The sequence below is a fragment of the Phodopus roborovskii genome, unplaced genomic scaffold (genome assembly GCF_943737965.1).
Source record: "Phodopus roborovskii unplaced genomic scaffold, PHOROB, whole genome shotgun sequence".
Lineage (NCBI taxonomy): Eukaryota > Metazoa > Chordata > Mammalia > Rodentia > Cricetidae > Phodopus > Phodopus roborovskii.
In genome coordinates this window covers 20,586,285-20,609,272 of record NW_026125391.1, presented here as the reverse complement: position 1 = coordinate 20,609,272, position 22,988 = coordinate 20,586,285, and the positions used below count along the sequence as shown (strand labels likewise).

General features: G+C 48.4%; 2 protein-coding genes across 2 annotated transcripts in view; one reads left to right on the top strand and one right to left on the bottom strand.

The window, feature by feature from the left end:
* Positions 1-81: 81 nt before the first annotated feature.
* On the bottom strand, positions 82-17,133 carry Abcg8 (ATP binding cassette subfamily G member 8). The gene is made up of 13 exons (XM_051175190.1): positions 16,843-17,133; positions 13,239-13,340; positions 11,589-11,745; positions 8,317-8,555; positions 7,818-7,950; positions 7,469-7,738; positions 5,356-5,518; positions 5,200-5,280; positions 3,727-3,926; positions 3,059-3,135; positions 2,204-2,471; positions 918-1,045; positions 82-825 (listed from the first exon to the last, which is right to left on the bottom strand). The coding sequence occupies exons 1-13, from the start codon at positions 16,915-16,917 to the stop codon at positions 688-690; spliced, it is 2,031 nt and encodes a 676-aa protein (XP_051031147.1). The 5' UTR covers positions 16,918-17,133; the 3' UTR covers positions 82-687.
* The window catches only part of Abcg5 (ATP binding cassette subfamily G member 5), a 23,285-nt gene continuing 17,384 nt past the window's right edge, over positions 17,088-22,988 (top strand). Inside the window, exons 1-2 of the mRNA XM_051175192.1 lie at positions 17,088-17,430; positions 18,007-18,128. Coding sequence (XP_051031149.1) covers positions 17,285-17,430; positions 18,007-18,128 — 268 coding nt within the window. The 5' untranslated portion in view covers positions 17,088-17,284. The remainder of the gene's footprint in view (positions 17,431-18,006; positions 18,129-22,988) is intronic.

Sequence of the window (22,988 nt, the reverse complement as noted above, 5' to 3'; positions counted from 1 at the left end):
GGTGTTTGTTCTGAGGACAAATGACAATAGCCACCACATGCCATGCTTTATACCTAGCTACCATGAAGTACATGCCCAGTAACCTCCTAGTCTATGGATCCACACAAAAATAAGAGATGACATTTCGCTAGTCTGTTTTAGGTCACCTTCTGTATTGGGAGTACTTTAACATGAGATGTGATAAAGCTGAGAGATAAAGATGGTGAGAGATAAAACTGAACATTTTGCTTCGAAGCCACCATTCTCTCTTGGTTCCAGAAATGTCTGCATAATAGCCTGGCTACTCAGTTTTTGTCCAACTTATTCCCATTCCATACTGGGTTGCTTATATAAAAATATAACCAACGGAAATAAATAAGAGACACTTCAGGTGCCACCAAGTCCCTGTTTTTGTTTTTCTTTTTTTTTTTTTTTGTTTGTTTGTTTGGTTTTGTTTTTTGGTTTTTGTTTTTTGGTTTTGTTTTGTTTTTGTTTTGTTTTGTTTCTCCTATCACAAGCCCAGGCCCCTGATCAGAAATCCCTTTCAACTGTCTTTATTCTACTGCCATCCTGTGGCTGACCTGTGTCACTGCAACGCCAAGGGCTGCAGCTGAGATCTGTCATCTTTGTCCTCCGTGGGTGGGCTCCGGTAGGAGGCAACTAGCCCTGAAGAAGAGTCCCGCCAGCGGGAGCAAGCCTGGGTGAGCATCACCAGTCTTGAATTGACTTCTGTTTGATGAACCTCAAGGACAGATAGTACAGGAACAGGAAGCCACAGCTGATGCCAATGACGATGAGGTAGATGGCATAGAGCGGATGTGAGTTCAGGTCCATGGTCGTGGTCATCTGCAGACACAGACGACACTCGCTGAGCTCCCATGGATGCCGTCCCCTTGGCACACCACTTGGATTGAGAATCCCCAGCCTTCACTACTCACCTTGTCTCCGGGGACTGAGAAGGTGAGGTTGCCAATCTGCCATGTGTACAGGTACCCGTTGAACTGAATCTGCATCAGTCCGGCGAAGCACCAGCGGAGGAAGGACACCTTGGAGATCCACGCAGGTACTGAAGACAGACGGACAGCAAAGCTCGGTTATTCACACAGTCTCTGCCGCCACATCTGGACACCCTGCCTGAGTCTCCAACTGCCCCTGGAGAGAGGAGTCAGGCTGACTGCGGCCAGGGGAAGAGTCCTCAGAGGATTGAGGGTCAGAATAGACAAGGGGACAAAGGAATAATTTTTGTGGCTGGGGACACCGTGCCCAGGAGGCCGAGGAGTGGCCTTGATTACACGCTTGATCCCTACCAGTTTGTGACAGTCATTGCATTATGCCACATATGCTCAGCCAGCCCCTCACCACAGACCCTGACCCTGGGGAGCCCTCTGCTGGGAGAGGAGGACCCTGACCCTGGGGAGCACTCTGCTGGGAGAGGAGGATGCTGCAAGCCCTGTCCAGGTGTCAGGAAAGGCTGGCTGAGGAGGTGGGCAATGGTGAGTGTGGAAGAGAGGTCCCAGAGGTTCAGCGATGAGAAGGTTGAGATACTGGAGGCTTCACAATAAATATCTGGGGTGGGGGGGGGGGACAGGGAACACCAGGGAGCCAGCAGCTCTGACAGGCTTTAAACAAAGAGGGACAGGAACTTGTCCCTCAGAAAGCTAGCTCACTATGCCTAGCTGAACACCGAGAAGGCCACCGAGAGACCAGACTGTTACAGTGGCACAGGGTTCAATGATGAGGGCCAGGGCTGTGATAAAAACCAAGCAGGTATTTCAGGCCAGGCTCCCTGGGAGATGTGGCGAGGGAGGGACTCGGGGTGACTGCTGGATATATGTGAGGGCTGTGAGGAAGGGTCCGCTACCCCACTGCCTGAAGTGCTAACTGCAGACACCTAACTGGTGAACTCTCACCTCTAGATGAGGACTTAACCAGCCATAGAGTGCTTGGCCAAGCAAAGGGGCATAGTGTGGCACTGACCACACCCACTGGGGATGGGAACAGGGGCAGAGTCACCTGGGGGAAGTAGGTCTGGGGAAGGGGCCCGAAACTCTCTCTTGCTTGCAACATGGGGACAGAAGAGCCCCGGAGGCATCCTTGGGACCAGGAACCTGCTGGTGTTCATCTGTCTCTGTTGTAAGTTACTTCTCCCTGAATAAACATCTATTCCACCTATTTGTTTCTGCTGATCCTTATTAAACCACAATAAAGGGGGGGCAGGCCTCACCTGTCCACAGGTTCTCCAAGTTTATCATGAAGCCCGCAGTAAGATAGAAGGAGTTGTAGAGGGCGTTGCAGAAGAAGGAGGACATGTGGAAGGTGGGCAGCAATGCGGAGGCAGCCAGGGCCATGGTCCTGCAGCAGAAGACCACCAACCACACAAGCATGAAGTGCAGGAAGAAGAGCTCAGGGACCGGCCGCAGGTTGGTCAGCCAGTAGATGGGCATCCCGTAAATGATGACGTAAGCACAGTGCTCGGGCAGTTCGCCAAGGACCTGCAAAGCACAACTGCAAATCTAGGATACAGAGCCAACACCCGCATTTGCCATTATCTGAAGATGTTTCAAGTAGCAGCAGCTCCCAGGATGCCGGCATTCTTTCTCAGTGAAGGAGGGAATGGCAGGTAAGACCCATGAACCTGACCTCTCCCCGGGCTTCTACTGCAGGATCATCTCAGAGCTGGGCTCCATGGAGGCAGCTGGTTTATCCTCTGCTAAGACCTGGCTCAATTCTCCACCCTTCCTGCCCAGACCTGGTAGCTGTGTGCCTTTATGAGAGTCATACAGCCTCATTGAGCTTCTTCCTGGAAACATCTGTCTGGCTTGCTCGGGCCTCTGGAGATGTAAAGTACCACATGGTGTTACCCACTTCTCTCTCTTGGTTCTGGCTGCACAAAAAAGTTATCATTTTTATTTCTCTGCCCTGGCCTTTCTGTGGACCATTTAATGGCTGGCAAGTTTCTGAAACTCTTCTAGAGAATTCGGTATTTGCAGCCACAGAGAATGCACGGCTCGGTGTTTCTACAAAACTCTTTCCTGCAATGTCTGCACAACACCCTGCAGCTCTTGCTCTTGGTCCTGACCTTGGCAAAGAAGTATGGACCAGCAGTGTACAGCCCGTCTTCCAGCTCATAGTACAGCATCGACCGCTCCGAATGACCTAACGATGCGGGAGGAGAAGGAGATGAATGAGTCAAAGTCATCTATACTATTACTGATGTTGCTCCTCTCCTAATGTCATCCGTCTCTTGTAATATACCATTGAAAGTGGTGATAGGAAGCCTGTGTGTTATTCACTAGCAGAACACTTGCCCAGCATGAACAGAGCTAGGGGTTCAATCCCCAGCACTATGCGTGGGTTAGGGGTAGCTATGCTTTCTGCATTTGTTCATATGCTTTGTAAATTACAGGCAAGGTGACGCTATCCTATTCCCGGTGTTCCACAGGCTCTCCGGGTACTGAAGCAAGTTGCTGTCAAGCATAAATCCTGTTTGGTTGGTCAACAGCTAAGACACCACAATTTGCTTTTGTTACATGCTAATGTTAATGTGCTAATTAAAAAAAATAATTGCTGCATTTGTTGCACAAGCATGATGAAATGGTTTCATAAAGCCACTGTCCCAAGGTGCTGGGAGAAACCCAGGGGTCAGCCTCAGACCAGTGCAGGGGGTGGCTGAGGTCCCCTGTCTAGTTGCTGATGTCCTCTGTCCAGCTACCCTGCAGTCCGGTGAGGAGAGCAAGTGGCACTCACATTTGGAGACAACGTCCAGGATGACATTGAAAGGGATGAGCGCTCCTATCATGAACAGGAGGGCTGCTGTGTCCATGAAGGAGAGTGGCTTGGTGTCATGGCCATAGTAAAGGAACCCAATGATGAGAGACATCAGGCAGGCTTCCGCCCCGTGGATGAGCATGGTGGGCAGGTCTCGGAAGTCATTGGAAATCTGACGACTTTAAAGAAAGAAAGGAAAAAAGGAGTGTCAAAGGAACAACTCACCTTAGGAATGTCATATCATTGCCAGAAGCCTTATTTCCTCATGTGCCAAATGTAATACCTACCATAAGTAAGAACCGACTGATGGGGATGTTCCTCTGTATATATATTTCTCATTGGTTAATGAATAAAAACACTGATTGGCTGACTGGTCAGATAGGAAGTGGCATAGCTGAGCAGAAACTGCCACTTGCTAACTATAGAGGTCTAGAGGTCTGTACAGACAGGCAAGAAGTGATGTGTAGCTGAGAAACATCAGGACATAAGCAGGGACAAACAAGAAATCTCTCTCTTCTCTGTGGAGACGCTGAGCAGTCACCATGTAGGCTGCTGGAGGAGCAACATCATGCTGAGCATAACCAGGTAAGCCACAGCCTTGTGGCAACACACAGATTAATAGAAATGGGTTAGTAATTAAGACAGAGCTAGCCAATAAGAAACACTAGCCAACCGGCCAACAGCTTTATAACTTGTATAGCGCCCATGAGTTCATTTGGGGCTGATGTGGTGGCGGGGCCCTGCCAGGCTGGAAAACATTCACATTACAACCAACAAAAGCGTGCACTGAATATATGACTATTATTTGGGAGATGTCCTTCCTGTTTTGGTTTTGAGTCAGGGTCTATAGTTATACAGCTCAGGGTGACCTTGAACGTGAGGTTCTCCCCAGGACTGGCATTTTAGACATACACCACCACACACAGTGAATGGTTACTTTTTATCCTCAGTAATGAGTTTACTTACAGGGAAAAATCAAGCATGTCATAAAGACGTTGACCACAGTGTGTCTGGTAATGGTGAAAGACCCTCAGTGAAGAGACCATCCAAAGACTGGACCAAGTGAGAGGCTAAGCCACAGTACTCTAATCAGAGACAGGCAGGACATGACTCTTGGTTTGAACAGCTGGCTCCTAAGCAATATATGAGCTTGCTCCTATGTCTCTCCATATGCAGCCCCCCCCCCCCGTGGAGGCAGGTGTGGTGGGTGCACCTAGCTTTAAGTGAGTGTGGTACAGTAGGGACTCTGCCCTTCCCGGGTGTGAGTTTCTTGCTTGGCTGTTTCCATGATGATTGCCACTAATGGGATTTTATTTTTGTTTGGATCGTATGATTATCAGGAGTTCTCCATGTCAGAGGAGGGCTAGGATGGTCCTAGAGATAATTTCACCGCATGCCCCCTCACTTGAATTCCCCTTCAATGGTGGGGCGGGGGTGGGGGGAGGCATTTACCGGACCAGGGTGGTAAACTGTTGTATTATTCCAGGCATCTTAGCAGCAACCCCGCAGTCCGTGTCCTGTGGAAGGGTCTGGCTGTTGAGAAAGTATGTGGTCAGGTTGGGGGGCCCACCCAGGGGACTTCCCACTCAAGCAGTGAGCCCACTGTACCTGACTGCATAGGTGACCCTGTCGAGTTCCTTTGTCTCTGCTTTCCACAGAAAGTCATCGAAGCCTTGCACTTTTTCTAGAAACAAGGCTGCAAGTGACCGAGCCTTTTCCACAGTGGCCATCTCCTGTTCTTTGCTGCGCCTGTCAATGCTGGTCAAGTCCACTGCAAACAGAAGATGCGGGGCCATGGGCATACTGGTCCCCGGAAGCTCTCCCCTCCCTCTGGGAAGGAACTCTGATGCAATGGGTGCCTCATTTGGACCATAGGTCATGAAGTGCCCAGTAGCAGAGGTCCTGGCCCCAGCCCCCAGTCCCACCCCCAGACTCACCCCAGGGACGCCCCCAGAGTGGGCAGTTGCTCCCAGGGCCAGGTGCCTGGGTATATGATGGTTCTAACTCCAGCTGTATACACATTTGCCTGTTATTGTGAATTCATAATTTGATCTCCCGAGTGATGAGGGTGTTGGGGACCAGCCAAGTACAGTGTTCACACTGCCCACACTAAGCTTTGCCCTGGGGGAGTCTAGGGTAGCCCATCTTGTTGGGGAGGCAGGTCACTGGGAGCTACCTTTTGAATCTGAAAAGATGCCACCCTGTGTGGGCAGCCCTGCCCTGCAGCCCTCCTCTCACGAGGCTCTGCCCTCCCTCCAATGTCCCTGCAATACCAGAGAGGGCCAGGTCCAGCAGTCACAGCTAGGACCATCCTATCCCCTGAAGACCGATTCTGGGACTGTCCCTCTGCTGTTTTCATCCCACAACACAAGGAAAGATCATTTGCGGGAGGCACACTCTGAACCACACAGGTTCCCTCTGTGCAGGCTACAGCTCAAATGTCACATTTGCTGGGCATTCTGGACTCCATGCGAGCAGCCCCTGCATCCTGGATTAATGACAGCCACCTGCCCCAGGCCTAATAGACAAGAATCCTATCCCTATTCCCTCCAAACAATAACAGGAGAAGTTTTCAAGTCTCCCATGGGCACTAGGTTTTGGGCATCCCTCCCAGGCTCACTTTAAACTAACCCTGGTGTCCAGGTTAGCAGCTGTCCTCTGCCCCTTATCTGAGGACATTGGCCAGAGCATGACCATGGGCAGGAAGTCAGGGTGGCAACCAGAGCATGGGGAGGAGAGGTGACCTCTGTGGGAGTTCACTGAGAGCATGATTTCCCAGGGCAGGGGAGGGAGCCAGGAAAATGGCCTTTCCTCAGGGTAACTGAGGATGCTGGAATGACTGTGTGGGTGGCATGGCCAGGAGTCAAGGCTGAGGGCCAGGAACATCTGTGGGAGCTTTGGTTGTGCCCCCACAGCCATGCTGGTGCACAGTAGGCCAGGGGTGAGGTTCCTCAGTTAATATGCAAAGACAGAACTGACCTTGGAGACACCATGAAGGTGGGTTCTTTGCCATCCTAGGAAGAAACTGGGGTTCTTGGTCATCTGGGGGACTGGCTGTAGGTGCTGCTTGGCTGAGCTCTGGTACATCTAACTGGTCACATGTTTGGCACCCAGGCTATTCCTCAGCACTCTTGATGGGGATTTTATAGGCAGGTGTCCTGAAAAGGCCATTGTCCCCCATGAATGAAGTAGTCCATGGTGTTCTTCATGAACTAATGAGTGCCTGGGACCTCAAAGAAAGGTAAGGCATAGACAAATCAAGCAGTCTATATTCAGAGACTCACTGGCCCTGCCCTAGGCCTTTCTTCCTATGCTACCTGCCTCTGGCACTCAAGGGTGTATTGTGTGTGTATTGTTTCCTGCAGACTGCATAAAGACTACAACTGTACAAACTGATCCAAGACTTCCTGGATTACGGCCGCCCAACCCACTCACCCACCCACCCATCTGCAAACTTCTACCCATTCCTAACCTGTCCTGCACAGAGGGACAACCTGTCAGAAGGTTTGATCCTGGCAAACTGACCAGTTTCCCTTTTGTTCCCGGCTCCTCCTCATCTGAGGCACGTATAAGAGCATCTCCACTACATCTTTTCCCAGTAGGGATTCTGTGTTTGTTTTGCTTTGTCCATTTGTTTCATTTTCTTTTGCTTTGCTTGGGGGAGGGGTGCCGGCAAATGGTTGTGCACCAGGTTACAGGGCCACTGGCGTTGCTCACTCACCATAGAAGTCAGCAGGGTTGCTGTAGCGGGGACAAGGGTAGCCAATTTCTGTGAAGTACTGCACCATGTGCTGCGCAGCCCCCAGGTAGATAGGCGTGCCGGATGTCATCAAAAGGACCAGGTCAAATAGCTTGAAAATGTCAGAGCGAGGCTGGTGGAGGGAGATGAGCACCAGTCTGTTACCTTTGGCCAGGCGGGACAAGGTTCTCACCAGGTTGTGGGCAGTGAAGCTATCAAGGCCGGAAGTTGGTTCATCCAGAATGAGGATTCCTGGGGACATTGCGCGGTGAGTCCGATGTCAGGCAGGATGCAGTCTCAGGCCCCCTCCCCTCAGGCTTCTGGCCCTCACCTGGGTTCCACAGAAGCTGCACCCCGATGCTCACTCTCCGGCGCTCGCCCCCAGACACCCCACGCACATATGTATTACCCACGCGGGTGTTGGCACACTGTCTCAGCCTCAGCTCCGCAATCACGTCCTCTACCTGAGAGTGACAGGCTTAGCATACAGGCTTCCAGGGGGCTGCACTTTATTTGCACACACCCCCAACCCCCGTTATGTCCTCAGGTTCTGAGCAGGTTCATCCTGCAGACCACACGTTGTGGATGGGGAACAGACTGGGTACTAAAGTGATAATTGTCGTCCCCCCCAACCACCATGATGCACCCGAAAATCCTTACACAAACAAATACACACTTATCACCCACTTGATAAGGTCCGGAAAGGGAACCCATGGGGCTAAGTACATTGGCATGTAAGGTGGGTTGGTTAGATTCCAGCTGGGCTGGGTCTTTCCTTCAAAGCAGGACACTCTCAGACACCAGGGATCACCAAACAGCCAAGCGGTTACCCTTTTGTCACGCTGGGCCTGAGAGAAGCTCCTGGGCAGGCGTATCTGGGCAATGAAAGCCAGCGTCTCTCTGACAGTCAGGTTGGGGAGCAGCTGGTCATGCTGGCGCACATGTGCCACACACTTCCTCATGAGCTGGGGTGTGCTGGGCTGCCCATTGATCCAGATTTGTCCTGATTTTATCTTGCCTCCATGGTCTCTGCCTGTGATCACGTCTAGTAGTGAGGCTCTCCCACAGCCTGCAAAGCCAGAGACATCCCTGAGGGCAGAGGCTCTGCGGGGCCAGCCTGTCAGCTACCACTCCCCACACATTCCCCAAACCCCAGGACTACAGAAGCAACCAAGCTCCAGAGAAATGGACACTGCTACTAGATTGCATGGGACAGTCCTGCCGGTGCACCTTCAAGCTTTTCTTCTATAGCCAGCTTGAGTGGGTGGGGACACAATGACAACAAGGTTTCAGACAGAAGAAGGCTGGAGTCCCAACTGCGACAAGCCTGCTGCTATGCCTGCTGCATTTATTCCCCCTCCCACTGCTAAACCAATGGCTTTCTCCCAAGCAAGGTTGGGGCTAATTATACTGAAAAAAAAAAAACCCAACAAAACAAACAAACAAACAAACAAACAAACACCCACAAAAAATCTTGGCAACATCTCATCATTCATCATTGTTTGGCTCCCAAGTGGCTTTGTGGAAATGACTAATTTGGAGCATTCATAGCTGTCTTTGAAGAACTCAGACTACAAGGTATCGTGGTGGTAGTGGCACACACCTTTAATTTCAGCAGTGGGGAGACAGAGGCCCATGGCTCTTTCAGTTGGAGGCTAGCCTTGCCTTCAGAGCAAACTCCAGGACAATCAGGGCTACACAGAGAAACCCTGCCTCAAAAGCCAAACAGAGAAAGAAACAAACAAAAATCCAAAACAACAACAAAAACCCAAACATCTACAACCTACTTTGAGGAATATAAGGGAAAAATAACAGGTAAGTAATAGATGGGACATCATTGTCAAGCATAGCCTAAGCATAAACATCCAAATGTATCTATCCATAGCCTTTTCTCATTTTAAAAATCAGCATTTTTAAAAGGAAAACTATCTTTTCATTCACTCCTGAACAATGTATTAAAGTGTATTAATTTATAGAAGAGATCATCATATCAGATCTAGTCTCCAAAAGCATTTGATTAGGCTTTCACTCCTAGGGCTAATTTCATGGTTGTTGTTTGGTGACAGGGTCTCACTGTGTAGCCCTGGTTCCTGAAACTCCCTCTGTGGACCAGGCTGGCTCAAATGGAGAGATCCACTTGCCTCTGCCTCCCAAGTGCTGGAATTAAAAGTGTGCTCACCACCACCTGATGGTCCTATAAGTATTTAAACTGTGATGTGAACACTCCTCAAGCTTAGAGAACACCCTCTTATCACTGAGCTGGAGACATTCTGGCTGGCTCTCCCAGGAAAGGCTTAGGTTTCCTCACTGTGGAGGCTTTTATGCAATCAATAGCTTCTCTTTCTTTTGTAAACAAGTCCTCTTTGACACATGCCACACGCTGCCTGCAAAAATCCAAGAACCCAGGGGTGATTGATCCTTTTGCTTAGTGTTCAGGGGCTGGGAGTGGGGGCATCTTGTCACCTGCCTGCTGGTGTGCCCCATTGAGGCTTCCTGAAAAGTTAGGATGAACAAAATATCCCCAAGAGGAACCAGAGAGAGAGGCCTCAGCCCTGTTCAGCCTCAGACATTGCCTCCAGGTTCTTCGAGGGCTGGGGCCTGTGCCAGCATTCATAGGTACCAGGGGATCCCCTGTCAGAGGGCAGGAAGGTCACACACTTCCTAAGCAAAACTGTGGCTAAAGACAGAGGCAGCCTTTCCAGCATAGGGCAAACATTCTTTGAAGAGCCTGGCACTCAAAAGCCTTATAACGTAAATGCCATTGCCTAACTAGTAACTTCGTTAACTAGAAAAATACTTCTGTATGGCTGATGCTACAGAACCAGGCAAATACTTGGAGCTAATGTTTTTTAGAATATCATAAAAATTATTATTATTGCTAGCACGCATATTCATATTCCCTATGTGTGTACTCCAAGTCACAGAAAATGTAATGAATAAATCCTCCTAACAATTTCAGCTAAGTGATTTAGAAGCCAAGCAAGGCTGAGCTTGAACCTGGACATTAGTCAATATGATTCCTGCTCAGGGATGCTGCTGGTTAGAACACCAAGTCTTCACCAGTATTCACTGTCATGACTGAGTAATGGCCCACGTGTCTCCTGGATGCACCACAAAGACAGCTACAACAAGAAAAGCCACCAGACATGACAAGTCAAACTAGCTTTTTCTTGTTTAGGTCAGAGTCACAGGGTCAGGGCCAGAGTGAGAGGGGCTGAATGAGTGTGCATGTTGTTTCAGTTACAAAGTGCATTTACACATCGTAGCCCATTTGATCTTTGGTTAGACAGTAAACAACTCTATCAGAAGAGTGTAAAAGTTTGGAACAGATGTTCAAAGTGTTGAGTAATCTTTCCTTCTGGAAATGATTAATTAAAAAGTATAAAGTACTCTCTCTAATACCGTGTAAAGGAGTACTGGGAAGAACCAAGTGCAAGATCTCTAGCTAAATTTGTGTCTCATCTGTCAAATGAACGTGTGTGTGTGTGTGTGTGTGTGTGTGTGTGTATGTGTACATGCATGAGCATGCATGTGTGTGTACATGCATATTGACACAAAGAACACTCTAGAAGTATGCAGGACTAAGTGATTTGAAAATCTTCCTAAAATGCTTCCAGACAGGAGGAAATATAATAAGGAAAATGAACTGTTCTCCAAGCCCCTCACACTTGCAAGGTTCTGTAATTTCAGATTCGACCCTGGAAAGTGACTGCCTGAGACACCTCAGGATATGGCTCTTTGCAGGTGGTTGAAGGTTATGCTGGGACTGCAGAGGGGTCAGTGGTGTCGGGGCCCTGCCGAGTCATTGTCTGGCCATGACCTCAGTCTGGCTGTGGAGGAACATCATGTTCTGAAGCTGCCTGTACATTGTCTTAGCACAGTGTTAACAGGAGGCAGACACTATGGCTGCAGCTTCAGATGGACTAAACTCACACTCAGGTTCACAACAGCAGCAACATCGGGAGTTAGTGGATGCAAGAGATGACATTTGAGCCCAGATCTATCTGACCCAGACCCTGTGTTCTCAGCCACTCGGCCACTTGCATCCTGGGGCAGGGGGTGGGGGGAGGAGAGCCATTCCCGTGATTGCCTCTATTGGTACCTGAGCTTCCTATGATGGCCAGCATCTGCCCACTCCTCACTTTGAAGCTCAGATTCTGAATGCCCAGGTCACACGAATCTCGGTTGCTATGAGACCTCCAAGGTATCTTGAACTGAGCCAGCTGCTCAAACCAAGGCACCTGAGAGGCAATGTCCACCTGTGGAGAAACGTTAGCAGGAGTTCAGCTCTCCTGTGCCTTGGGTACTTCCTCTCTCAGGAGACACCATGCCTCGAAGATGTAATAGATATTGAGGCACCCAGATCCTATCAAACATGGCAGTGAGAACCCAGGATCCCTTTCAAGTCTAGCGTTAAGGGGATCAGAAAGAATGCAGAATAGCAGAAAACAGCAAGTGTTTACTACCCTCAGTGACCGTTTTTTGCATCATTTATCCCATCTATTGTTCATTGTGAGCATATGGTGTGGGTACTAGCATCACCTGTTTCACAGACCCTGTTCAAAGCAATTAAAGAATTTACTCATGCTCACACAGTTTACAGCTCATGGCAGAGCAGAGAAAGGTTACAAAGTGGCTCATTACTTTATTCTAGCTCACACCCACAAAAGGACCAGCTTGGGACTCTGAGTTATCATCCCCCTTGGGCAGCAGGTAGTCTACTCCCAGGGAAGTGGGGGAATGGGAGTCATTGAATTCTGACAAGGGCATCCCTGAGACCCTCCCAGGGTTTCCTTTTCATTCTGGAAGCTTTATCTGCAATAGAACAACATGTTTTATAAAATAGACCATAGATAGATAGATAGATAGATAAACATAAATATAGATAGATGATAGATTACATAGATGATAGAGAGATGTAAAATAATGAAATTTCAATAAACTCTGTTGTTTAGTTAAGAGCCTATTGTTAATTTCTCAGTTTTGGTAATTACAATATAGTTTGCAAGATGCTGACTTCTAGGCAAGCCACACAGGGGGTATGTAGAAGCACTGTGTTTTGCTGTGTGTGTTTTCTGTGGGTATGTACATACACATGTGCCAATGCACCTTGCACATATGTGGAGGCCAGAGATGAGTGGTACTATCTTCCTTAATTGTTTTCTACCTTACTTTTGGCCTGGTCTTTTGATGAAGCTGGAATAATTGAATGAGATCTGTGGACCCACCTGGTGCTGGGGCTGCAGACATATACCACCCAGGCCAGATTTTCTTATGTGTGTTCTGGATAGTTGAGCTCAGGCCCTCATGCATGTGCCTCATCAACTTTACTGAGAGGGCCATTACCCAGTCCCTTTGATATCTATCTGTCCGTCCATCCATCCATCCATCTATCCATCATCCATCCATCCATCTATCCATCATCCATCCATCCATCCATTCATCCTTTCTTGCTTCCTTCCATCCACCCATTTATCTATGCATTCATCCATCTACCTATCTGTGTATCTATCATCTATCTACCTACCTACCTACCTACCTATCTATCCATCTTATCTATCTACCATCCACCTGTCTATGTGTCTATATATCTATCTATCTACTTATCTATAAAATGTTTACATATATATACATATACAGGGTATACATATATACATATGTATACATATACAGGGTGGGATCTCTCTTCCTCTCCCTGAACATTCTGTTTGCTGCCCACTTTTCTCCTCTCAACTCAGGCATGTGCCCTTACCTGGTAGGTGAGATCTCTGACCTCCAGAGTGTTAGACTGGCCACTGTAGGTGAAGTACAGGCTGTTGTCACTTTCAGAGGAGAACAAGATGTCCTGGAGGCCCTGCTGGGAGACATGACAGGTGAGGGCCCCGCTTCAGAGGTAGCTGAGGACATAGAAGACAGAGGAGGGGATCTGAGAGGCACAGGCAGCAACTGGCAATGGGGTGGAGATCCCACACTGACATGAGTTAGGATCATGCATGTGGCACCTCATGACTCTGAGAACAATGAGAACATTGATGGGGGTGTGTCAAGTTTCAGGAGGCCCCGGGCTTCTTCGACAGCTGCAGCCTCAGAGACCCTCAGCCTCGGGCTGGCACATCTGAATCCACACAGTTTAAGGCGAATGCCACTCCAGACACCAATGGGAATACCAGTGAGCTGGGAGCCAGTAAGCTCATGTTTGACTTTCATTTCCCGGACCTGGCCTAATACCTACTGCCAAATAGATACGCCTTGAGAAAGAGATAGACAACAGTGAGTTGTCCCTGATTGTCTGTGAAGGTGTCACCCATCTTATGTTGACAAGGGATTTTGTGACACAAAGCCCTTGAATATCCTTTGGGTTACATTTCAGAGGAAGTCCCTACTGTCTGCGATCATCACCACAATGACTGTGCTGTGTTATTGTTGGGGTGGCGGTCTATTTGAATTTTCTGTGTGGTCATTTGATACATGAACTCAATGGGTAATGGATGGTCAGGTGGGCGCTCAGCACCTCCATCCCCTCTACCATGTATCATTTGTTTGTGTTGGAAACCATAAAAATTTTCTCTTTGGTCATCTGTTTTGAAGTTAATTTTTTTAAATTTTATTTTGTGTGTGAGAGTATTTGCCTTTGTGCATATATGTGCACCACATATGTGCCTGGTACCCTCAGAGGTCAAAAGAGGCTATTGAGTCCTCTGGACCTGGAGTTATGGATGCTTATGAACCATTCTGTGTGTGATGCGACACAAATCCTGGTACTCTGCAAGAACAGCAAGTGTTCTTAACATTTGACCCACCTCTTCAGCCCCATTCTCTGATCTTTATTTTAATATATATTATAATATATAATTTAATATATATGTAATAATATATATTAAAAATATATATATACACACACAGCACTGTGGTTCAGAACACTACAACTTAGACTCCCATCTCATTTTAATGACTAATATCTGATCACCCACCATTCCCTCACCTGCCCCTTTCAGCACTAGTAATACAATTACGCTCTCTGCAATAGGGCTACAGTGGTTTTTCTGTGTTAGGTAAGTAAATCCATGGCCTCAGGCATACAAGGCCATATAGCAACAGGGCCACTTCCCCAGTCCCTAGGTTTTTCTTGTTTTTAAATCAATTATCTTCAAGAGAGGTCTTAGTTGATTTACATCAGATAGGAATTAGCTCTTTAGATGCTTCTGCAGACGCAAAGGTTTCCGTTGGGTTCAGGGTGGAGGGACCGCTGAGGGAGGAGCGCTAGATACTTTGTGTGTTGGTGGTAAGCTCTCAAGTTACTGTGCTACTGGGACTCGAGAGGCATGGAGATCCTGGGGTTTAAATGGACGTACAGGACAGAACCGAAGACGGGGAGGACTGCGGGCTGTGGCTGAGCAGTGCCCAGCTCATACTCTGGTTCACTCAAGCCCATGTACCCCAGCCATCATGGAGAGATTGGCTTTCCAGGGGCCACAGAGAGAACTCAGCTTCCGGGGTGGGGTGGCGGGGATCGTGTCTGGCTTGTGGATGACTTCACTTCCATTTTAAAATATTTTCCTTGGCACCCAGATTCTCCCTGAGGTTTTGACAAATGCTCTGTGTTTTTCAAATACTCAAATATCTATTCAGCTGACACTTTAATCAGTATGACTGTCAGAACATCATGTGAATGTGTGACAGGTAACACCCAAAAAAGCGAAAACGGGTTTTTATTTGTGGGTTACCAGCTCTGCTCCTTCAGGGCTAGTGTAATGCCTCCTCACATTAACTTCTGGTTAGATTTCTGAGTCAGAACCACAGCCAGGTGGGGAAACTCAGAGCACAAAAAGGGAGAAATGTGCAGAGGATCAAGGCTGGCAGGGACGAGAAGGGAAGTCTCTGACCCAAGGCACATGCCTGGCCCTCTGCTGACACCTTCAGACACAACCTCACCTGTCTTTGCTGAGGCCCAGGCTTTCCTGTCCCTATTCCTGAGGACCGCCTGATACTCCATGCCAGCAGTCCCTGCATAGGCAGCCCTGATCTCATCCATTCTCACGGGTCACCTTTCTGAGTGTGGGCAGGTGCCGCTGAAGGGGCATGCTCAGAGGCGAGATGAGCAACTGTCTGGAGGAGGCCTGCCTAGAATGTGGGTGGAAAAAGTGTGTGGCCCCTGGATGGGTCCCTTGTAGAGTGAGATGCTGCGTGGGCAGAAAAGGGTATGGCCTGGACCAGAAGCCAGCTCCTCAAGAAGCCCTGAGCTTTCTAACTTTACTTGCAGAAGTGAGAGTGTGGAAACCACTGAGCAGTTATTAGCTTGACTGAACAGCTTTTAAGCATGGCGCCACAGGGCATGACAGTCTCGTTGTTTTTATCCAAGCCCCCATGGTTGTCAGTGGCAGGCCACCACAGGGCACCTATAAAAACAGGACCCGAAAAGGAGGGACTAGGAAGTGGCAGGTACACTTGTGGAGACAGGATTGGGACCATTCTTTAGCTGAGGTGGTAACCTTAGGGGCAAAAAAACTCCAAAGCCGCCACTGACTTCATATCCTGTTCGGGAAGTCAGCGTCGGCATTTCCAGGGACAGAGGTAGTTATTTTCTCATTGGTATCTGCCTCAAGGGGAATTCAGACAACAGAGTTGGCTGCTGCTGTGGCAGTTGAACTGGCTAGATAGTAGTGCCTGTTTTGGCCAAGCCCAGGCAACTCTACCTTGGCCAGAGCAGGGGACTATGGCCTCCCTGTCGGATGTGGACATTTCCTTCTTGTCTTTCTCTCTAGAAAAGTGGGCGGGGTATGAAAGCTGTGGGTGGGGAAATCTTCGCTATCTTTTAATATTGCTTTCTGCTTGAAGGCCTGCCTATGGCCGCACTCAGAGGCCATTTATCAAGCAAACATTTCTCTGGTGTGATGAGAAAGGAAACCTTGGACCTCCGCTTCCTAGCCACCTGACTGCTGTCTGTTCACTTCAGATGTCTCCCAGTTCGTAAGACTGCAAGAGTAGAATTCTGACGCTCCCGTTAAAGCCATTTGCTACCCTATCACTTCTGTGTCTCGACTACCACTGAGATTTTTGTTCTGATAGCCCCATGGGCTAACACTCTATCAGAAAAGCCCTAGATTTTCTGTGTGGGGGAGTTTTTGTGACGGAATGTCATTTTTGGAAACCCACATCAATTCCAGTCATCCACAAGAACATCGGGGAAGTGACCTCAGAGGTCTCCTGGCTCCTGAACCTGCTCCCATCAGCCCCTCAACATTGAGGAGGCAGGGCCCTGCTACCCCATTTCCACTCTACTTGAGAACTAAAACTCCTGAGGTAGGGAAGAAAGGCCAGTTCTGCTCTGCGCCCACACCAGCACCAAGTGTACTCACCGAAGCATCCTGAAGTATAGCCCCATTCCACAGTCGGGTCTCCTCTGTGGTCTTCTCAGTCATGACCCTTGACATCTGTCCCTCTGTGTGGCTCTGTGGGCTTCACTGCTACTGGCCAGGCCCGTGCTCTCTCTGCCTTTGTTCCTTAGAGCCGAGCCACCTGAGCCCTCCTTCTCTGTGCCAACCTCTCTCCCAGCATTCCTCTCTGGCAAGCCCTCCTACAAACACACTGTGTGTTCTGCCTATTGCCGAGATAAGGACACCCTGGCTAAAGGTACATCAGATAATGGCATTGGTGGCCAAGTCGGTGTCCTGCTGTCTCACAGGGGACTCCGGGGCTGGGCAAAATCAGACTGGGCACTCCCACTGGGTCCTCAGTTGAAGCCACTCTGGAGAGGGACAGGCCACTAGAAAATTGACTTGCCTTTGTTTCCTGCTGGCCATGAGTGAAATGCCCTTTCTGAGTCCAGAAGGGGCTGGAGGGCCTCACATCAACAGAAGTTCTCAGAGCTCCCTGGAGGAGGGATCTATTACTGGCTCGGAGGCTCGGCACAGCCTGGGTGTCCTCCATATCTCCTTCAGTGTCAGGTAAGGCTATCCCACAGCAGGAAGCTAAGCTTCCCACCATCTCTGCTGCCTTTTTCTACCAGTGGGTGGGTGGACCTGGGGGCTTGGGCCACCTGTTTAGCAGATCAGGGTGTAAGTAGGCAAGGCTGTCATCAGGCAATGCGCAACAGTGAATAGCTAGCTCCTCCCCTGCCCGTTTGCGTTGTACCAATTTCTTCTACCCACACCCCTCCCTTGGCTTGCCTACTACCTGCCCTGTGGATGGAGATGGCTTGGAAAGTGGGGGTGCTGGAAACACAAGGCAGAATGAAGCCTGCTGAAGGAAAGCAAGATTCACCTCAAGAATAAGCACTGTGCGTGTTACTGTCCCACAGGCAGACAGAGAGACCCAGCTATTGTGAGGCATGTTCCTTGGGTGGTGGTCAACCGGTAGTCACTACACCTCCAAGGGCATAGGAACTGAATAAAGTTGCTAAACTGTCCAGGAGCAGCTGGGATGCTGGGATGGGCTAGAGGTGGGTTCTGGGCTGGGAAGCAGGGGTCTGGCTCCTCCTAGGACCCTACACTGCTCTTGTCCCTGTGGGATTTCCTTTAAAGCAACCGTGTCGGACCCTGGTGGAACATCAAATCCTTCAAGCAGAGGTGGGACAGGCAAATTCTCAAAGATGTCTCCCTGTACATCGAGAGTGGACAGATAATGTGCATCCTAGGCAGCTCAGGTAAGCACTTCCGAGGAGGACTCTGCCAAGGCTTCGGCTTGGTTTAATCACCTTGTAGAGGAAGGGAGTTTAAGTTTGTAGAGAGAGGGCCATGCATTTGGCTTTGGAATGAATTCTATTGGCATGTCTGCAAATGGGACCTGGTACCAAAGTGAAGCCTTGAGAAAAGTCCCTGGGAGGAGTGGAAAGTCCTGCCTAATATGTAGGAGGTTTATTTGCTTGTTTGATTGATTGTTCGTGGTGCTGGGATAGAATCCAGAGCCTGGAGCGTGCTAAGTACGCCACCAAGCTACAGCCCAGGCTCTATTTTCAGTCGTATTTCCACTTTCTGGAAAGTTCTTGTCAAGGTGTTCAGCATCAGCTTGTAAATTTAACTCCTATTCCTGATGCCACTGGTCTTTTTCATAATGATGGTCATCTGACACACAATAGAGCCAGAGAATACTAAACAAGGATTCAGGTTCACATCATGTCTTATCACTACACTACGGTTTCTTGGTTTTTTGTTTTGTTTTGTGTGTGTTCTGACTGTACTCCTATGCCTTTCTCTTCTTTCCAGGGGAGATTTAATAACTGAACACAACTTCCATGTTTATTTTTGTGTTTTGCATCAACAAATCATTCTTCTCCTCTCCTGTCCCTACAAAGCCTATAGCTGTAAATCTTCAATTTCCAGACCCTGGGGAGGGGGTACACTGATCCAGAGGAGGGACTTTGGGTGGCATACTTCAGTGTTCACAACAAGGGGTTATCCTTCATGCATTAATTTAAAGATTCTGACATGTTAGATTCACAAACCCCTCTTGATTGAGCAGCTGCTTGTATATTATTGGCATTTAACCCACTGTCTGCTCACCTTGCTCTTTTCTAGAAATAGACCATGTTAAGTCGGCGAGAGTCAGGCGTGGCACTGAGTGTGTCTCCCAATGCTTGTCCTCCACTGTGGAAATGACGACAGGCCTGGTAGCTAGGCCATGGAGGTGGAACCCTCTGAATGATTGATGAAGTTCTCGAAATGCCTATATTAGCTCTCACCAGACAAAGCGAATGTAAAGAACGCCTGAAGCCTGAGCCCCTCACTTCCTGGCTCATCATGCAATTGTTCACTCTCACATGTGGTCCCACACAGTGCCGTTTACTATGTGGTGTAGCCAGAAGTCTGTCCCTGGGGCTGAACACATGAGGCTATCCTGTTTACAACTTTTACAACTCTAAGTCTCCAAGACTTGTGGGTACACACACACACACACACACACACACATACACACACACATGCGCGCACACACGCACATACACACGTGCACACGCAATACACACATGCACACACACATACACGTGCGCATGCACACACACATACACACATGCGCACACACGCACATACACACATGTGCGCACGCACGCGCATGCTCACACACACACACACACAAACATACACTTTTGCATATCACTCAGCCTCAGGCATTTTCCTACAGCAATACAAAATGGATTAAGCTTTCAAGCCTCAAACTGAATCCATGAACATTCATACAAGCAGAGTTGTACGGCAATAGATTAAGATGAAATGAATAATATGAAGAAGATTAGGGGAAAATTCACTTAATTCACTGACTGTCTTAGTCTAATTGGGTTATTGTAAGAAAATATCATATACTGGGCCAAGCAGTAATGGTGCAGGTGGATCTCTGTGAGTTCAAGGCCTACAGAGTGAGTTTTAGGATAACCACACAGAGAAACCCTGTCTTGAAAAAAAAAATACTGGGTGACTTATGAGCAAGAGTTATATTCTTCACACTTCAAGAGGCTGACACCCAAGGGCCTGACAGATCTGATAAGTGGTGAGGGCTGTGGTATTTGTCACTGTGGACAAAACACCCATTACAAATGATTTAAATGAGGGATTTATTTTAGTTCATGGATTCTGAGGGTTCCTTCCATCGTGGTGAGAGTCATGGTAGAACAGCTTATATAATGATGGGACAGGAAACAGAGAGGGATGACGGAAGGGACAGGGACAAGATATACCCAAGAAGCACCTCCAGTGACTTACTTCTTCCAGCCAGTCTCCACCTTCCAAAGTTTCCAGAACCTCCCCCAGAGCACTGCAACTGTGGTTATAAGAGCCTGGGAGGATGGCATTTGTATTCAAGCCACAACAGCTGGCCTCTTCATAAGCAATTGACTTCTTCACAATGAAAGAATTGTGAGATCTCTCCCAAGGCTTTTACATTTTAATGAGTTAATTAAATTACTCTGTGTGTGTGTGTGTGTGTGTGTGTGTGTGTGTGTGTGTGTGCACGTGCATGTGTGCACACAGGTGCATGTGTTTGTGAAGGCCAGAAAACAACCTCAGGTGTTCTGGCCGGAAACTTGCTATGTAGACCAGGCTGCTCTCAAACTGACAGAGACCTGCCTGCCTCTGCCTCTCGAGTGCTGGATTTAAAATTATGCACTACCACACTTGGCTCACCATATTGTTTTCTGTGACAAGGTCTCTCAGTTTTATCTGCAACTTACTGATGCATGGAGGCTGCGTGGCAAGCCATCGAGCCCCAGGGATCCTCATGTTCCCATCTCTCTAGCCATGAGGATGTGTCTTCTCAGCCTTCCTAATACCACTTCAGTCACCCGGAGGCTGTGTGCAACTAAGAATCTATCTATCTCCAGAGTGGCATCCTTTTACATTTCTCAGTGACTTAGTGCTTAATGTTGTTTGGTGAGGACTGGAGAGAAGAGAAAGCCAGGGAGAACCCCAAGGGTCTCTGTGTGAAGCCGAGAAACAGCAGACTTGCTAGTGGCTGTAAAGAGCTTCAGTGACAGAGACAAAGAACAGCAGCAGCAGCAGCAAACACCACAGACAGGCCAGGCACTGCACAAGAGGTTTTTAAGGCTCTGGTTAGAGAAACCACACAGGAAGGGCAGGGATCATGTCTGGGAAGTCAGGACACTGATTTATGTGGGTCACTCTTCCTCCCCCTCCTCTTCCTCCTCTGCGCTCGAGTACGTGCGCACGCATGCACGCGCTTGTGTGTGTGTGTGTGTGTGTGTGTGTGTGTGTGTGTGTGTGTGTGCGCGCGCGCATGCGTGGTACAGGAGACTGAATCAAGTGCTATACAACTGAGCCATTCCCCTAGCCCACGTTTCTTTTTTTTTTTTTTCTTTTAATACAAGAAAATGTTTTTATTCCTACCCGTTAGACAGTTTACAAATACCATGACTGTGATAACAAGGCTTTGCAACTATTGAAGCTGTTGAGTGAACACCCATAAATACAGGTGGGGAGACACAACCGATAAGTGTTTCCACATGAACTATTCTTTTAATGTCACGAAAAAAAGTTGCAAATAGACTACACAATAGGTGTGGGCAGAAAGGCGACTGAGTGCCTCTCATGAACGCTGTATAATAAACAGCATATTATCAACATTTACAGGAAGGAGTTTACATCAAAGTGATGACATCCAAAAGCCTGTTCCTTTAAAAGGATATGATTGTTCTGTTTTCTATCCCATTCTACCTGAACATATGTGCTAACCCCAAGTTTGGTCAGAGGTGGTTTAGGACAGATGGTGACTGTCATAGAAACTTATCTTTGGACATCTCACGGTAAAAGTAGCTTCCACAAAGCTCTTGAACAGACGATCTTGTATCCTTGAGCCTGGCAGAATGCTCTTGCTCTCTTGGATGATCCACAGCCTCCCTCCTGTACTCTTGTGAGTCTGTTCAACAGCCTTGGGTATGAAAGGCTAGGAAAAGTCTGTCCTATTTCCAGGGGTTCTGGGACCCGGGCTAATTTATGTGTGATGTGACCTTGAAAAAAGAAAACAGGGGGAATGCGTTCCTCTGTTGCCTCAAGCATCAGGCTAGAACTCTGCAGGGATGTTTTTAGTAGCAACTGGCTAGCTATGGCCAAGGCTCTTGGTGTAGGCTATGGTCAATTTGCTTTCCCCAAAGGCCTCTATGGGGGCTTGTTGAAAAGCAGGGCCACAGGTCAGAAGGCTCTGGCAATGTCATCTAGATTCAGGTATCGCTTGCCAATCCTAAGGAATCACTAAAAGGAATTTAGGTATCAGGCACCAAAGGCTTGCAATAGCCCTCCCTGGCTTTCTTATTCCGAAACCTGTTTTCTTCTTCTTCTCCTTCTTCTTCTTCTCCTTCTTCTTCTTCTTCTTCTTCTTCTTCTCCTTCTTTTTCTTCTTCTTCTTCGTCCTCCTCCTCCCCGTCCTCCTCTTTCTCCTCCTCCTCCCTGTCCTCCTTCTCCTTCATGGTCATCATTGTTCTCCTCCTCCTCTGTTTTTTCGACACACGCTTTTGTCTGTGTAGCCCTGGCTGTCCTGGAATTCACTCTGTAGACCAGGCTGTCCTGGAACTCACAGAGATCCACCAGGGATTAAAGGCGTGTGCTACAATGGCCTAGCTTAACTGGCTTAATCACCTCCCCCAACCTGTATTTTTCTCACCATGAATTTTTTCACTACATTTATTGATGCATGTGTGTATATGTATGGGTGAATGCATGCCATGGATGGCATGTATGTGGAAGTCAGAGGAAAACTTTTGGCAATTCTTCCTCACGTTCCACCATGTAGCTCTGTGACTGAACTCAGGTCATCGGGCTTGGCTACAAGTCCCTTTATTGGCTAAGCCATCTTATATAAAATACAAGACATCTCCAGACCCAGATTTCAGTCCTACCAAGGACAAGAGAGCTACTTTCTTGTCATCAAATCCAGAAGACACTTCTACATGGTGTTTGGCCTCTGTTGCTAGGCTTGCCGCCCCTCCCCCAACACACACACACACACACACACACACACACACACACACACACACACACACACACACACATTCAGGGGACAAACG